Source organism: Leucopleurus acutus, assembly GCF_964270905.1.
Source record: "Leucopleurus acutus genome assembly, chromosome: 1".
Classification (NCBI taxonomy): domain Eukaryota; kingdom Metazoa; phylum Chordata; class Mammalia; order Artiodactyla; family Delphinidae; genus Leucopleurus; species Leucopleurus acutus.
This window is the reverse complement of record NC_139142.1, coordinates 73,744,120-73,761,864: the sequence shown is the minus strand read 5'-3', so window position 1 is coordinate 73,761,864 and position 17,745 is coordinate 73,744,120. Positions and strand designations below refer to the sequence as shown.

Genomic DNA, 17,745 nt, shown 5'->3' with positions numbered 1-17,745 from the left:
AGCCAGAGTTCGAACCCGTGTCCCCTGCATTAGCAGGCAGATTCTTAACCACTGTGCCACCAGGGAATTTCCTCTAATGTGCATTTCTTAATTGAAGTATAATTGATTTACAATGTCATGTTAGTTTCAGGCATACAGCACAGTGATTCAGATATCTATCTATCTATCTATCTATCTATACTCTTTTTCAAATTCTTTTCCCTTATAGGTTAATACAAAATATTGAGTATAATTCCTTGTGCTATACAGTAAGTCCTTGTTGTTATCTATTTTATATGTAGTAGTATCAGTGGCTCTTCTATGAAAGTACTTTTTGATTCAGCAGGGCTGCTCCTGAAACACAAACAAAACTTTGTTGAAACTATGCAAGTACAGAAATAACACCCAAGATCTCCTACCAAATCACATTAACTATTTTCAATTCTCAGCTTCTTTCCAAGGTGTGTGTGTGTTTCTATTATATACATACATACAAAAGTACATATATGGTATATATATAGGGCTGCTGTGGGTACATACAATATGTACATAATCTTATGTTCTAGCCATTAGAACTCCATATTTCTGCAATCTTAGATTTTATCATTTTTACGATGGCAGATGTTCCACTACTATCTATAAAATGGAGAAAACAATATTGCCCATCTTATGGGTTTACTATGAGAATTAAACAAGTTAAAACAGAGACACTCAAACTTGACCATGTTGCAGAATACACGGAAGGCTTATTAAAATAAAGCATCTTAGGCCTTGGCCTCAGAAATTCTGATTCAGTAGGACAGGGTGGGGTGCCTGAATCTGCATTCCAGATGCTACTAGATCAAGTACCATACCACACTTTGAAAAACCACTGAATTTATACATGTAAAGTGTTCAGAATAATGCCTCGCATATAGTAAGCACTCAATAAATGGAGCTATTTGCTATTTCTGTGATAATATATGAAAATTTACTTGTTTGATATTTAGATTGCTTATAGTTTTATAACACTTTTATTGAGACAACTCATATACCATAAAATTCACCTTTTTACAGTGTACAATTCAGTCGTTTTTAGTATATTCAGAGTTGTGTAACCATCACCACTACCTACATTTTCATCACCTCAAAAAGAAACCCCCTTCCATTAACAATCACTCTCTAACCCCTTGTTTGCAGTTTTTTGAACTTATAAATAATGTCTCTGTAAACATATATATATATATATATATATATATATATATGGCTTCTTTTCTTTTTTTGAAAGATTTTGTCAGAATAAATTCCAAGAAATAGATTTCTGAGTCAATGATTATGAGTATTTTTACGTATAGCATGATGGTTAATTTTATGTGTAAACCTGACTGAGTCATGAAGTGCCCAGATAGTTGGTTAAATGTTATTTCTGTCCATGATTTCAAACTATATTACAAAACTATAGTAAGCAAAACAATATCATATTGGCATAAAAACAAACACATAGATCAATGGGACAAAATAGAGAGCCTAGAAATAAACCCACACATGTATGGTCAATTAATTTACTACAGAGGATCTAAGAATATGCAATTGGGAAAGAACAGTCTCTTCAATAAATGGTGTTGCAAAAACTGAACAGCTACATGCAAAAGAATGAAACTAGACCCCATCTTACACTATACACAAAATTAACTCAAAATGGATTAAAGACTTGAATGGAAGACCTGAAACCTTAAAACTCCTAGAAGAAAACATAGGCTGTAAGCTCCTTAACAGCAGTCTTGACAATGATTGTTTTTGGATCTGACAGCAAAAGCAAAGGCAACAAAACAAAAATAAACAAGTGGGACTACATCATGCTAAAAAGCTTCTGCGCAGCAAAGGAAACCATCAACAAAATGAAAAGGCAACCTACGGAACGGGAGAAAATATATGCAAATCATATATCTGATAAGCAGTTGACATCCAAAATATATAAAGAACTCATACAACTTAAATAGCAAAAGAATTACCTGATTAAAAAATGGGCAGAGGATCTGAATAGGTCACAAATTTATGTTGAAATGGAAACTTTTCATAATACAAATCCTGATAAACGGTATAAAACTATCGGTTAATGGACTGAGTAGGCTGTCAAGGCACACTGAGCTTCCATGCTGGGCCTGAAACAGCAAATTAATGCTTGAGGCAGAGGCATGAGGACTGGATACCTAGGCCCTGCCTTTTTCTTCCTGAATCCCTCAAAAGATTTAGAAACCAGGATTTTCCCACCCTGGTTGCCGAGATATGGGAGTTATTCCTTGTTTAATTCCAGAAGACCACTCCAAGTCAGGAAATCTGATTGCTAGTCCTAGCTCTGCTCGACAGTTGCAGGTAAAATTCAAGACCATCATTTCCCCTTGCAGTGCTTACTTCCCAAGGCAGACGATAGGAACAATTAATACCCACCCAACTGACTTCATCAGCCTGTGAGAGCAGGAGTGAGCTGACATACTTTCAAGTATTGGGGAAAGATGAGACAGAGCATAACGAAATACTATATATGCACAGGCTGGGTTTAAACCAAGTTCTGCCGGGGCCTGTGTGACCAGGGGCAAGTCACGTAAATCTGAACTGGCTTCATTTGTTAAACGTCCCTCCCTTCACGTCGCCGAACTAGTAGGTAGTGTTGGGGCTGCAGCTGGGGGCGTCTCTCCGCAGCGCCCCCAGGTGCGTATGAGGCGCGTGAGTGTCCTTACTGTCCATGTCTAAACTGGCTCTGGGCTTCTCTGGCCCAACTCTCCTATTTATAGATGAAAAAAGCTCAGAGATCGAATGACTTCTCCACGATCACACAAGGGCCTTGGGGTCTGTGAGGAATCTAGCGCAGCCCGCCTTGGAAGAGCAGCCAGAAATGGCGGCTTCATAATGTGGCCGCCTTTTCAGAGAGATGCCCAGGCCCGTCACCTAGCGGCGGGTTCAGGCAATGCAAGAGAAGCCTCTTGAAAAAGACTCCGGGTACTGCGGCGTCCAGGAGCCAATATGTTCTCAGTTCGCTCAGTTAACTCCTTTTTTCCATTGGGTCTTTCTACCTGTCAATCAATCAGTTGCCGAGTTTTTACTGGCTTAGCTCCACTCATTCTACTCAATTTACTAATAACATGCTTCTTTCCAATAGCATCTTTACGTCGTTAAAGCTCCTCCTAAGTCTGACGAATTTAGCCAGTTCTTCTATTCCATTGGCTGGACCCGGCCCCTCCTCTCGTACATCCTGTTCGGGGCGGAAGTGAGAGAGCCCTTATTCCTATTGGCTTAGGTTTGCAAGCGGCGGCGGCCTCTCGTCTATAAACACAACGTCAGCTCGCAGGAAGTACAGTTCTGGAAGGGGCGGGCTTTGTGAAGATGGCGGCGCCGGTGAGTGTAGTGTGTTTGCTTCTTCGGCTTGGTATTGTGGACGTTTGTTTTCTCCTCAGTGCCTCGAGGCAAATTATTGGGGCGAGGGAAGGGTGGTGATGGAAATAACTCCAGGGAGGCGCCCTCCCTTCCGCAGCGGGGCAAAAGCAGTAGTAGGGAGACGTGGCTGGAGTTACCGCTCCTTTCCAGTGACCTGAGAGGCTGGCGGGCTCTGAGGCGAGGCTGCATGTGCACCGGAGTGGGAAGGCAGGAAGTCCGGGGTGTTTGAAGGAGAGAGGGGGCTTTTCCACCTCACATGTTCCGTCTTATAATCCTGAGGAAAGAATGTTTTTTTCTTTTCTCCCCCTTCCATAGGAGGTGCTGAAGTCAGACCTGCCAAATGCCGTAGCACTTTTGAAAAACCTCCAGGAGCAGGTGAGTAATGGCACCCCTTCGGAATAGATTAGTCACGAATCGGCTTTGACTTTGACGCACCTCTAAACTTTGGTGATTTGGGGGCACATATTTGAATGACCACATAACAGTAAGAGCAAAATGATATAATGAAAACCTTTTCAGGCTACAATTCAGAGTAATTGATTTCTGCGTCCAAAGGAATACAGAAAACTCCAGAAAGAAAGCATCTGAATCAATTTTCTTTATTCTTAGAGCTAAGGAAACCGATGCCGAAAACGGTGACACGATTTGCCCTTTGGGTGCCTAGCTCATATACGTTTATATAGTTCTATGCATTGCAAGTTCAACCGGTACAAAGCTACAATGCCCCCATCACCACTGTCCCAGCCCCCAGCCCCTCCCCCTGGTTTGGTAAGATGGTCTCTTTAGCTTTAAGAAGAGGTGGAAAGGTTTTTCTACCTTGTGAAGAAGTGTCAGAAACCATCTCTCCTGTACTTTCTCAGAACTGAAAAGATAGTGGTGTGCTTTAGGCAGTGTTTCAGATAATTTTTAGGTGGCATTGTTTAGCTTTTGCACTTCACAGCTCACAGAGATAACTTGATGTATTCTAATCAGTGGTTTTATTTGGATTAATTTCAGGTGATGGCTGTCACGGCACAGGTGCAAGCTCTGACCAAAAAAGTTCAAGCTAAAGCCTATCCTACAGAGAAGGTAGGACATAACTGAAGAGTAAGCACCCCTTGACTTGATGTTCTCAACAATTCTTTCCATCGTAGACTTATTGAGTGTCTTGTATGTGCTTAGTGCTGGAGCTTTGAAGATGAGTAAGATCCAGTTTCTGTGCTGAAGTCTAGTAGAGAAGGCAGGTGAAAGCAATAGGTATAAGCAGTAGCAGTCATGATGAGCGGCTGTGCGAGCTGAGGAGCAAGATTAAATATCACGGAGCAGAGGGAATTAGCGGGGGCATCTCAGAGGGGTAACAGGATTGTGAGGAATAAATAGGAGTCAGAGGGATAGAAAGAAACTGCATGTGCAAAGGCACAAAGACCTAAAAGCATGGTGATATTCTGGGAAAGGAGGTGAGTCGTGTAGTGTGCTTGGGTGTACATTTTGTGTGTGTGTTGGGGACAGAAAAGTAGTCACTCTGTGTGAAGAGCCTTGTAGGCCAACTGTATTTCATTTAATATAAAATGCTGTTAATTGGCGACATATCACTGACTTACATTGAGTATACAATGTTGCTTGTTAATCTATGACATAATGCTAAGATACCATTGATTTAAAGATGTATCCTGACTTCAGAGATGTTAAAATATAAAAATGATGTCTATCTTAAAATTAAATATGGTAGTTTTCAAATTAAGGTCTTATAGAACCTTCTCAGGGACCATTGAGTGTGGGGCAGTATAGAAGGAGGTCTCTGGGGACTTCCCTGGTGGTCCAGTGGTTAAGACTTCGCCTTCCGATGCACGGGGTGTGTGTTCAATCCCTGGTCAGGGAGCTAAGGTCCCACGTGCCTCGCGGCCAAAAAACCAAAACATAAAACAGAAGTTTATTGTAACAAATTCAATAAAGACTTTAAAAATGGATCACTTCCAAAAAATCATTTAAAAAAAACAATGGTCTCTGGATCCCTCATACCTGCTTGAGCTGGAAAACTTGGGTGTTACCTGTTTTATGTATTGAGCTTTCGTCCTAAGATATCATTTAAGCAAAGCATTCCATAGGTCAACAGAAATATGCAAATCATAGTAGGTTAATAAAAATCATTGAAGGATTTTTAAGCATGAGATTTACAGCGGATTGTGTTTTAAAAAGACACGAATTTTTTTAAATTTTTTAATTTATTTTTGGCTGCGTTGGGTCTTCATTGTTGCGTGCGGGCTTTCTCTAATTGGGGCAAGCAGGGGCTACTCTTCATTGCAGTGCGCAGGCTTCTCACTGCGGTGGCTTCTCTTGTTGCCGAGCACGGGCTCTAGAGCGTGTGGGCTTCGGTAGTTGTGGCATGCAGGCTTAGTAGTTGTGGTGCACAGGCTTAGTTGCTCCGCGGCATGTGGGATCTTCCTGGATGAGGGGTCGAACCCATGTGCCCCCTGCATTGGCAGGCAGATTCTTAACCACTGAGCCACCAGGGAAGTCCCCGAATTTTTAATGTATCTTCTTTTTGCCTTTTCTTTCGCATCATTCATTTTCGTTCTTTTCTTATTTCTCATTTTTTAATCTTCGCTTTTTATTTTGTCTTTCTCTCATACGCTTGTAACCCATTAGAACTTGACAATGCCCAAGCATGTCAGAAGAGCCTATTTCTCAAATTCTTGGCTATCTTTATTCTGGTATCATGCTTTGATCCATTTTAATGCCTTTTTGAGATGGGCTGTGCACGTGTATCTTAGATCACTATATATTTATTCACTGAACAGATATTTATTAACCTTCAGGATCAAAGACTTCTAGTAGGTGCTTTTTAGGCTACAAAGTACTTTCATATCTTACTTGAGCCTCATAATTACTTTTGGGAGTGGAAGGAATTACTGTACATATTATAGATGAGGAGACAGAGGTCATGATTTACCCAATATTTGACTGCTAAATGCCTAATTCAAAACTTGAACTCAATTTGTCTGTCTTTAAATCCTTTGCTCATCCTCCTGTAGCATGCTAGTGTTGATCTCAAGAGCTTAGCATGTTGGTTTACAGATACCTAGGGCCTGGGTGTTGGAGTCAGGCTGAGTTTGAATCCCAGATGTACTCCTATTACTATGTAATCCTAGGCAGAGTATTTAATCTGTCTGAAATAGGTCTTCCGAGGGCTGTGGATTTTTTCATTTTCGTTTTATGCAGTCACGGTGACTTTTTTTTAATAACTATAGCTTAGGTCTGCTTACACACGTTACTTTTTTTATTTAAAAGAATACACTTATAATTTATGATTTTCTGCCTGTAAGTATAATACTTTTTTTAAAAAAAAAATTTTATTTATTTTTTGGCTGCATTGGGTCTTTGTTGCTTCGTGCGGGCTTTCTCTAGTTGCGGCAAGCGGGGGCTACTCTTCATTGCGGTGCAAGGGCTTTTCATCGCAGTGGCTTCTCTTGTTGCAGAGCACAGGCTCTAGGCGCGCAGGCTTCAGTAGTTGTGGCACATGGGCTTCAGTAGTTGTGGCTCGCGGGCTCTAGAGTGCAGGCTCAGTAGTTGTGGCGCACGGGCTTAGTTGCTCCGCGGCATGTGGGACCTTCCCAGACTAGGGCTCGAACCTGTGTCCCCTGCATTAGGAGGCGGATTCTTAACCACTGCGCCACCAGGGAAGCCCCAATACACTTTTAATTTTAGAAAGTTTAGGAGATAACATAAAATCACAAAGAAGAGAATTAAAAATCAGTGTAATCACCATTCTGAGATAATCACTGGGGTACATTTTTTATTTCGTTGATTGTAAAAGTAATATATGCTTGATGGGAAACCACTTTTGCAGTACAAGCACTCCATTTCTTGCTTTTCCTCATCTCAATCCTCAGGGGTAGCAGTTGCTAATTATGTTATTTTCAGATATTTTTCTATACATATAAAATGTGTGTATTATACTTCTCACCTCCCCCCCTTAATTGGAACCACATTATTCACACTTTCTATACAGTGTAGAAAGTGTGTCGACATAGATAAGTCCATGTCAGTATGTACAGGTCATTGTTTTTACCTATATCATATAATTCCATTGTATGGGGATAAAATCAGTGATTGTTTTGGTTAAATTAATTTAAAATTCATTACTGTGTGGAGACATTTCTGATTGTCACAGCTTGGGGGATGGCATCAATGGGTGGAGGCCAGGGATGCTGTGGAACATCCTTCAGTGCCCAGACAGCGCTCCGCAGCAAAGAATTACCTGTCCCCCAAATGTCAATACCTCTGAGTTTGAGAAACCTTGCTATAGTCATTTTGGGGGATACTTTATTGATTTTCCTGCTCTTATTGTCATACAGTAATTCTCTAAGCTGTGCTTCTGTTGTGTTAGCATAATTTTCTCTGTGGCCATTTTAGGTACAGCCACTTCCTTGAGACTACTCCAGATACCTTATATGAACTGCATGGAAAAAAATTTGAACTTGGAAAAAATTATCCTGTTCTCCCTAGACTCTCCTCCTTATTCTGTGGTTAAAACTGAATTTGCATCTCTTACTGTTTGATTCAACTCAGGGTCTCAGCCTTTTGGAAGTGAAAGATCAGCTGTTGTTAATGTACCTTATGGATCTGAGCCATCTCATTCTGGACAAAGCCTCAGGAGGGTCTCTTCAGGGACATCCTGCAGTTTTGAGACTGGTGGAGATTCGCACGGTATGAGGCATTTGTCATCTTAGAGTTCTGCGTTTCTATATCCTGAACTCCAGGACTGACACAATAGCTCTCATTTAAGTGGGTGTTCTCATGTTTAAGGGAGGAAACCAAATGAAAAAAAGCATTTTTGTCTTCATTTGCTCTACTTTGTGCATATTTTAGGTGCTTTATCTGGCAACTTAACATAGGGACTTTTGGTGTATGCTTAATTTTGAGGAGGACATGTAATCCTCTTTAACCACATTATAGGTTTTGGAAAAGCTTCGTCCTTTGGACCAAAAACTGAAGTATCAAATTGACAAACTGGTGAAGACGGCAGTGACAGGCAGCCTCAGTAAGTGGGGGAAGCTGTAAGGTTATGTGTGGGCCGTTCACAAAGTTCCAGATCTTGTAAAATCTCTTGGGTCTTTTATTTTAGGTGAGAGTGACCCACTCCGTTTTAAGCCTCATCCCAGCAATATGATGAGCAAGGTAAGAGGTAGCATTATCCTGATTTTCCTCAGGAATCTAAGCCTGAATGAGCCTTGTAATGCTCCTGGATCTCCTGGGATTCTCTTATTACCGTTGGTTCCCAGCTTGTGCCTTAGAATGTTGAATGTGAGATTCCCCTTTCTCCCTCTTGTTTGTATTCCCACCTTCCCAGAGTACTTCAGCTTTGGATTTTCTTATCACTTGTTTGACTAACGCTTCCTAAGTTTGTGGACATTATGTTCCTTTTATAGTTGAGCTCTGAGGATGAGGAGGACGATGAAGCAGAGGAAGGCCAGTCTGGGGCTTCAGGGAAGAAATCTGGAAAAGGGACAGCTAAGAAATATGTTCCACCACGCTTGGTTCCAGTGCATTACGGTATGAACTGTGGAGGCTGCTTCCTCAGCATGAATTGTGTTTCTCTTCTCTGTTCTGGGATAACCCTTGCTGATTTTTATCACATAGATGAAACAGAAGCTGAGCGGGAGAAGAAGCGCCTAGAACGAGCCAAGAGACGGGCATTGAGCAGTTCTGTCATTCGTGAACTAAAGGAGCAGTACTCAGATGCTCCGGAGGAAATCCGTGATGCTCGGCATCCTCATGTTACTCGACAGAGCCAGGAGGATCAGCACAGGTCCGAGTCCTTGCAGTTAGAAATTGTTTCCTATGCTGTAGAGACCTGTCCTTTGAATGACGATGATTAAGTCTAATTCCAAGAGAACCCACATTATCTAGAAAGTGGAGTGCAAAATTTGGTGTGACGGTTTCTAAGAGTTAGCGGTTTGAAGTACAGAATAGGAACTAGCGGGGGAAGTGTCTTTTTTTTTCCCCCAGGGGTTCAGGCTGAGCAAGTGCTACATGGAGGAGAATATATGCAGTTCCACCTAGTAGGATTTTAAAGTTCTGTGTTTCACTATCACTGCTGTTTATTTTCTGCAGAAAGCAGGAAAGTCACGTTTTTATAATGGCATGGAGAGTGCTAGATAAGTTCAGGGAAGAAAAGTAGAAAAGCAGTTATAAGTTGAACACAGACTCATCAACTTTGCCCAGGTGTCCATCTCTGCAGTTGGTAGATTTGAGTGAGAAGGTTCATGTAGAGGATCCTGTTTATGGAGCTGGAATATAAAGAATTTCCTGATATAGTTTAAGTATTCCTGTGGATGGGCTGTGAGTTCATCTCTGGGGAGGAGGGAAGTTCTAGTGCAAAGAACATTTCATTGAGTATTGAGCATTGAGTGTTGAGCACACAGTATCACCTCACTAAATACTATAGTGACTTGCTATGAAATTTCTTGAGAACTGTCTGAACGTGGAATGAGTAAACACCTGGGCCCAGGTTCTTGGCTGCAACTTTCTGCCTCTATGGTCTGAGCATGCTGCAAGTGGTGTCTGTGTTTCTCTGGCAGGATTAACTATGAGGAGAGCATGATGGTGCGTTTAAGTGTCAGTAAGCGGGAGAAAGGACGGCGAAAACGAGCAAATGTCATGAGCTCACAAATTCATTCCCTCACGCACTTCAGTGACATCAGTGCTTTGACAGGAGGAACCCCTCATCTTGATGAGGTGAGGAAGTGATACAGTGATGGGAGGTGACCTTCATGCTTTCAGCTAAATGTATGTGGGCTTATTACCGTGAGGAACTTGGGAAGGGACACTAAACTTGGAAGCTCACCGCCATTCCTTCCCTTCACCATGTGTCTCCAGGATCAGAATTCTACTAAGAAGCGGAAGAAGATACCTAAGAAAGGTCAGAAGAAAAAAGGTTAGTGAATGACTAGGACTTGGGTGATCAAGTGCAGGATGGGGTTTACGAATTGGGATGCCAACTCCGGATTTGCCATCCTAGGTTTTACCAACCTTTATAGTATCTCTTCCATACTGGGTGTTAATCTCTTTAGAGGTGGGCATTTATTTTTTTCTTTCCCAAGATGAAAATCAGCATCATTCACAAAAGAGATTTCTGGATTCTATTTCTGAAGGCCCCACAGTCCCTGTTCAGGTTTCCTTAAGTAAACTATGAAAGTGTCACTTGAAGGAACCATTATCCCATTTCAGTTTCTATCCTGCTTCTAGTCTTTTGTCCTGGGAGGATATAGAGAGTATTGCTGAGGGAACCCACTCCTATCGAGCCCTTCTCTCTAGATGTCCTTTTTTTCTGTCCCTTTGGCTTTTCCCAACTGTCCTTTGCCTCATTCTTGGTTTCCCTTCCTTTCAGGTTTTCGGAGGCGGCGGTGATTATGGGTGTACATATTTAATTTATTTTTTGTCATCCTGGGATACTTCTAATTTCACTGTATGTAGGTTTTTTCCTCGGAATTCATTAATTATTTGCTCTGGACATGTGGAAAGATCTTTATTAATAAAATTGATTTTACTTACAAATTGAAGCCCCTTTTGCACATGTATTATATGACTGGAATCACTGGGTATGGGGTATTTTTGGTGAGAAGGTGATGGAAAAGGGAAGGATGAGGTTTTGGGGGGAATAAGAAAGTTTGGCTTTATATGGTTTTCTTTGATAATACATTTTCACCAGAAAGTAAAAATTGGTTATTTAATCAAAAAATATTGAGCGATTAGAGTAGTATAATCCACTCTTTCAACCCCACGTTGCCCCAAGTTCCTGTATGATTTGTTATAATTATAATACAGATCATCTGAAATACATGGATTTTAAGATTTATTAATGTATCTTGCTGGCCACCAGGTGGCATTAGTGGCTTAGGAAACCTCCTTTGGTGCTTGCCTATAATCAAAAGCTAGATAGAACCTTTTCTCATTACCAAGAGTTATTCTTGTCTCCACTTCTCTGAAAGTTTTTCCTTTCTTTCTAAAATAGCATGGACGTAGGGCTGATCTTAGGTCAGTTATTGAGAGTTGAGAGTTTATCTGGAGAGAACAGTAGAGGGAATGAGAGGAGTGTGAAGAATCAGTATAGTCTTGTGTTTTTCAGCCTCTTTGACCCTCTTTCAACAAAGTCTTCAGTTTACCAGTGAGCAAACGCCAGCCCTTTTACAAAGAGCTTGTGAAAGAATGCCAACAAGCAGGCAGACAGAAAATTCCTGAAGACCAAGAGAATGAAAACCCCTCAGTCATATCAGCCCAAGTCAGGAGACTGGTGGGAGTTACATATCTGAGATCTTGTATTCTGTTCAGAGAATGACTTCTGTTAGTGAGAGATCCCTCTGGCCTTGGATAATGTAGAAGGTGGAAAGAGGGACGGGAAGAGAGTTGAGTCTAGAAGTAATTCATTGGAGTTAATGATGTGTCATGGAGAGGGATATAATTTGGATCATTACATCAGTAAAACCTAGTTGATTATAAGTCCTATGAATTTGGACTTATACTGGTCTGCCCAGTTGGGGTGGGGGGGGGGTCTGTTTTCAGTCAGCTGTAGCTTGGTAGAAAGTAGTTAAGAGAGACAACCCAGTACTCTCTTCTGTTAACTCTGTGATCCTGGGCAAATCATGTGACATCTCTGGCCTTTAATTTTCCTCAGCTGAAAAATAAATGTATTAGACTGAGTCTCTGAGATTTCCTCCAAACCAGAGAGCCTAGAGCTGTTTCTCATGGATGGTAACCAAGATGCGCTTACTCCTAGGGCCTCTGACTTAGTCCCTGGCAGATCTGAGTGACCCTGATGTGCCCAGAGCCCTCATACTTCCATCTCCTTGAGTGAATCTAAGCAAAGAGCCTCAAGAACATATTTAGAGATTCTTTTTCCTTTCTGGCTGAACTAACTGGACAAGAGGTTGGGACTACTACATTCTCTTTTTAGGACTAGCTATTGCATTTGCATCTAATTTATTAAGGATTTTTGGATTGTGGGAACTGCCAAGGAAAAGGAGATGCTCTTTTTTAAAAAAAGATCTTAACTTTGTGTTACATCCTGAGCTAAGTGCTTTATACTTAATCGTTGCAAAATATATGTTATCTCTATTTTACTAATGAGGAAACTGAGAAACTTAGGTTATTTATTTGCCCAGGGTTACACGACTCATGAGTTAGAGAACCAGTGCTTGGGGAACACAGAGGATGGAGGACTGCCAAGTGTCCTGGGGTTCATGAACGTCTTCAGGATTTTGTTTTTCCTTTTTTTTTCCTTTAAAAATGTATTGGTAGGTAGTTTATGACCTGTAGCTCTCCCCTCTTTACTGCACCATTTCTGTTCAAGCCCTTGCCTTCAAAGAAACCACAAGTTCCAGACACTATTCTGGCCTTTTTGTATTATAGGAGTGAACTGAACAGACAAAAATCCCTGCCTTTTTGGACCTTATATTAATTGAATCCAGTCTTTAATCTTAGGAAATCTTGTTATCCCTGGCCTTCTAGATGACAGGCAATATTTGAAAGAGGTTTCCAATAAAAAATGAGTAATCTTGAGAATATTTGCACCAGAGTCATCAAACAATGTTTAGAGAGTCCATTGTTGACAAAGTTTTGCGTGGATTCTCAACCTGTAAAACAGGCAAAGGCTAGGTTACTGTGGTTGAAGCGAGGATGAGGGGTCCTGGAGCTTCGAGTTCTCATGGCCCGCTTTCCCCAGGATTTCTGAGGAGCTCCTAGGAACCTTTAGAACTCCATAGAATGTAGTTTAAAACTCAGTTTTACAGTAGTAGGGCAGGGCAACTGAGAAGATTTCAGGGTTTCTTTATGGCTGTCGTTTGCTGTTCTTTCTCTTATTCCTACTCAGATTTAGTTCTCTGGTTGTTCAGACCACATGAATGTCAGATTTCATCAGTGCAGTGCTAACGGCAGATCACTTCCAACGTTCACTAAGTAACGTATATCATTAGTGCTCATGGGCACTTGTTCAGTTTTATCATGTGATGGTAAGGAGAGTCTTAGGATTTATTATTACCTGTTTTAATTAATTAATTAATTTTATTTATTTATTTATTTATGGCTGTGTTGGGTCTTCGTTGCTGTGCGCGGGCTTTCTCTAGTTGTGGTGAGCCGGGGCTACTCTTGCTTGTGGTGGGTGGGCTTCTCATTGCGGTGGCTTCTCTTCTTGTGGAGCACTGGCTCTAGGCGCCTGGGCTTCAGTAGTTGTGGCTCATGGGCTCTAGAGGGCAGGCTCAGTAGTTGTGGCGCACAGGCTTAGTTGCTCTGTGGCATGTGGGATCTTGCCGGACCAGGGCTCGAACCCGTGTCCCCTGCATTGGCAGGTGGATTCTTAACCACTGCGCCACCAGGGAAGCCCTGTTTTAATTTATTTAATCTGTCATTATTAAAAATGTGAAGGATCCTTCCTCCCTGGAAGTACAACAAATACCACGGATCACATTTCTCTCTCCCCTCCATCGGCAGAGCTTTTGCATTCTCTCTGTCATTCTTTCTACCCCATCCCCCCACCCCCCAGGTCTGTTTGACTGGTGGGGGAACCCTTCCCTTTCCTTCTCAGAGCTTGGTGGCTCCCTGGGGGTTCCTAATGATGGTTGGGAGTTGTGAGGAAGCAGCTGAGTAAGGGGCATCCATTGCCCCAGGGAGGGAGCTGTACTCCAGCATCCAGTGGGGAAAGGAAATCACTTGGAAATAAAGAAAATCTTTTCTCCAGTACTGATAAGCCTTAGTATTGTCATCTGAGGGGGTGGGAAGAGGGTTTGATCAAGGCCTTTTTTGTCTCTGAAGCTTTGTTTTGTTATGATTTTATGAAGGCTTGGGCAACTGTCTGTCAGGAGTTCACAGCAGTCTTCATGGCTACTGTATTAGAAAAACATGTTTATGAGGGAAGGATGACTCAATTATGTCCATTTTCAGCACCATGGAGAGTTCAAGCTTTCTCTTCTTGTTCCTTGCCTTGGGTTGGTGGAAGGTACAGAGCTAAACCAGTCCATAGAGCTGCCTGGTGTAGACCTGCCCTTACGCATGGCGCAGTTTATCTGTTCCATCTCCATTTCTGATTGGTATGGATTGAGTGTGAGTCAGCAGCAGTCCTGAGTATCCCCATCCTCCCTGGGATCTATGAGGTGTGTAAACCTCTGATTCATGTTGAGACTTATCCAAGGATTTGGCTAATTTGACGGAGTCATATGAATGAAATACTGTCTTCTGCTCTATTGGTAACATCATTCATATTGTGATGCACGAGGTTTTTAACAGCCCATGAGAAAAACTCTGTCCGTCCCCCGCTCTTCTTTGCCTTCAGACCCTTGAGGAGACTGAAAGTTGCTTTTTCATTCCTTGGGCTTGGCCTCTTTTTCTGCCTCTGCATGGAGAAAGGCATCATTGATCTGGCTCTCTGCCCAGTCTTGCTTCTGTATTTCTTTGATCTCATTGTTCAGAGGGTCTCAGAGAAGCCCCAAGAGCCATGCCTTTGCATGTTTAAGCTATTGATGCTTTTGAAATACCAGAGCGTCGCTGTGTAAGAAGTGTATTAAAGGTCTGTCTCAAACAAATTTGGGTCAATAGGTGGCAGTAGTCACCTAGTCCCGAGGCCCTGACACCCCCTGAGTACAAGCACATTTAATGGCCGTTATATTTAAGGTTGTGAGAAAGGAGGTCACATTGAAATAAAAATGGGGGAAAAGCAGTCCCTTTTGGTGGGATCTGGGAAATGCTGAGCTGTGCTGGGTTACTTCTGTGGAGGTGTTGTATGTCAGCTGTGAAGGGCACTGGCAGGAAAGAGCGGGGCCTCAGATTGGGCGAGACCTAGGTGGGTACTAGGGCTTCTGAGAGCTGGAGTGAGACTGTGTTAAATGAGGACTTGTGCTGAAAGGATAGAGTCTAGGGTTGGGGGAGTAGAGAGAGGGAGAGAGGTGGAGGAGGGAGGGGCAGGGCTGTATGAAGGGACCACGGAAAGGGTGGGCTCTGATGGGGAGGACTGCAGTTAGAGGGGGAGGGGTAGGCTGCTGCAATACTGAGCCTATCTAATGGGGGAAGGGGCCAGGGAGATATTGGTCTGTGCTGAGCTGCATTGGCTCCCCTCCCCCACACTTCCCAAGGAGCCAGAGCAATGCTGGCAAATCTGTCTTCATGTATTTATTATTATTAAAAATGTGAAGGATCCTTCCTCCCAGGAAGCACAACAAATACCACTGATCACATTTCTCTCTCCCCTCCATCTGCAGAGCTTTTGCATTCTCTCTCCTTCCCACCCTACCCCCCACGCCCACCCCCCAGGTCTGTTTGTTGGGGGGGACCCTTCCCTTTCCTTCTCAGAGCTTGGTGGCTCCCTGGGGGTTTCTAATGATGGTTGGGAATTTCAAGGCAATGCTGGGAGGAAGCAGCTGAGTGAGGGGCATCCATTGCCCCAGGGAGGGAGCTGTACTCCAGCATCCCGTGGGGAAAGGAAATCACTTGGAAATAAAGAGAAAATCCTTCCTCCAGCTAATGAAAGAAGAAGCAGGTGCACACATGCCTTTCGGTACCTGGCATTCCTCCCCTTCCTTACCCTTCTCTTTTCCACTACCTGAATTCTGAGAGGGAAACCCCCTTGGAATGGAAAAAGCCAGGAGTTCTCTGTCCCCCTCCCTTACCTTGTTAAATCACTGTCTTCCCAGGAGAGCCATATAGAATTTAGTCTTCTAGCCCGCATGTTGTGTTACTGAGAGGCTTGAAGGGCAGAAGCCATGACTTCTCCCTCCCCACCTGCACCCCAGGCTCCCGTGCCCAGGCGGGGGCCTCTTTTGTTGCTGTCTGTAACCCTCCGCCATGCCCATAGGTGGTGCTGCTGTTGCTCTGCATGTAGGGTCCTCCCCAGCACCGGTCCTCCCCTCCCCTGGCGCCCTCCCCCTTTCTCCAGCCCTCTACTGCCTGATTGTTATTCCACCAACGTCTCCTCTACTGTTCCCTTTCTCAAATTAATTTTGTGGCGCTCTTTTTTCCGCAGTGCCATCTTCTTCCCCTCCCCCTTGCTCCAGCTCCCTTGCTTTTTCTGTGTCTCTATTTCTCTCTCTCTGTCTGTAGGATTTCCATCTCACTCCCCTATCTAAAATCTACAGTCTTCCTTACTTCCCTTTTTTTTCTTTATCTCTTCTGCCGTTGGCATCTTTCTGATGACTCGTAATTAAAAGGGGCCATGGGTGAGAGTGAGTTAGAAGAGGACAGGGTTGGGGAACTCAGGGGTCAGTGTTAAGGGCTAGGTGAAAAGAAGGCCGAGGCTCTGGGGAAAATGAGTGGAGAAGGGAAAGTACACATATCCTTTGCTGTCCAAGTCTATTCAGTGTCTGGATTTTAGATAGAGTTCAGCTGACAAGAGACCTGGTGTTACCTGAATCTGTAGAATTTAGTTCCACTTGCTGGGAAAATGGAAGATGGAGAGTCACAAGAATTCAGATAATAAGGGCTTCATCCCAAAACTTTTGGTTTAGATTGCTAAGGATAGCTGTGCTTTTGTTATCCTGTATTTTGTAGAATCTGGAGGAAAACCATGCCCTAAAACCTGTCCTGTGGTCCCTTAGGAAATGTCCTGTTTTTGATCTTTTGAGTCCTCAAATGGTCCTTGCCAGGGCAGCTGTGACGCCTACTTGGTGGGTACCCTGGCCCCCTGGTCACTACTGAGCACAATTCTGGCTGTAGAACCTCCTTTTTCTCTTGGGACTACTTCCTCCTCCTATCATTCCATGTCTCCTTTATCTCAGCCAAGTTCATGGGGTTCCCCACTCAGCCATAGCTCCCTTTATTTGTTTAGTCCTTCCAGAATATAACCCCAGTTCACCAGAGAGTACCCTTGCTCTTGCCCCACCTTGCTTCTTAACTTTATCTGGAAACTGCTCATTCATTGTGTTGACTACTACAACCCCTCAGCTAACTCAGCAGTGTTGTTGGTTGTAAAGTTACCCAGTTTCTAGGATGGCTAATTTTCCTCTTATTGAATTACTTTTGTGGATTAATAGCATCCTGGTAACTCCCTGGATAATAGTGCGGAGTCTTCGCCTTGTGTATGGCCTAGGAATTGCCCACAAGATGGATGGTGTGGCCTCTTTCTTTCATTCCCTGGTGGGAGGAGATCTTCCTTAGCATAAATGGCAGTCTCAGAATGACTGGCTTCCATTTTCCTTGCTTGTGTGAGTCAAGGCTGACTCCTAGACTATGGAGAGAGGCAGCGCCCTGGAAAGAGCCACAGTGCAAAACACCACATCCTTCACTTTATTACCTGAGCCTTGGAGGTGCCTATGGAAACCTCTCTTTTGCCCGCCTCTCCTGCCGTCTTAAGGTGTGTATATTGGTGGAGACAAATGGGCCAGTGGCTGCTTCGTT

General features: G+C 43.1%; 1 protein-coding gene across 2 annotated transcripts; it reads left to right on the top strand.

The window, feature by feature from the left end:
• Positions 1–3,326: 3,326 nt before the first annotated feature.
• Positions 3,327–10,979, top strand: NGDN (neuroguidin; the record flags this gene model as incomplete). Of its 2 annotated transcripts, XM_082852758.1 has the most annotated exons (11): positions 3,327–3,351; positions 3,706–3,765; positions 4,387–4,458; positions 7,939–8,076; positions 8,326–8,410; positions 8,495–8,547; positions 8,799–8,922; positions 9,010–9,178; positions 9,951–10,107; positions 10,249–10,306; positions 10,760–10,979. In XM_082852758.1, the coding sequence occupies exons 1-11, from the start codon at positions 3,340–3,342 to the stop codon at positions 10,777–10,779; spliced, it is 948 nt and encodes a 315-aa protein (XP_082708884.1). In that variant the 5' UTR covers positions 3,327–3,339. The 2 variants fall into 2 exon arrangements, with proteins under 2 accessions (XP_082708884.1, XP_082708885.1); XM_082852759.1 differs by lacking the exon at positions 10,760–10,979 and having other exon boundaries at positions 10,249–10,311.
• Between the last annotated feature and the right edge of the window lie 6,766 nt (positions 10,980–17,745).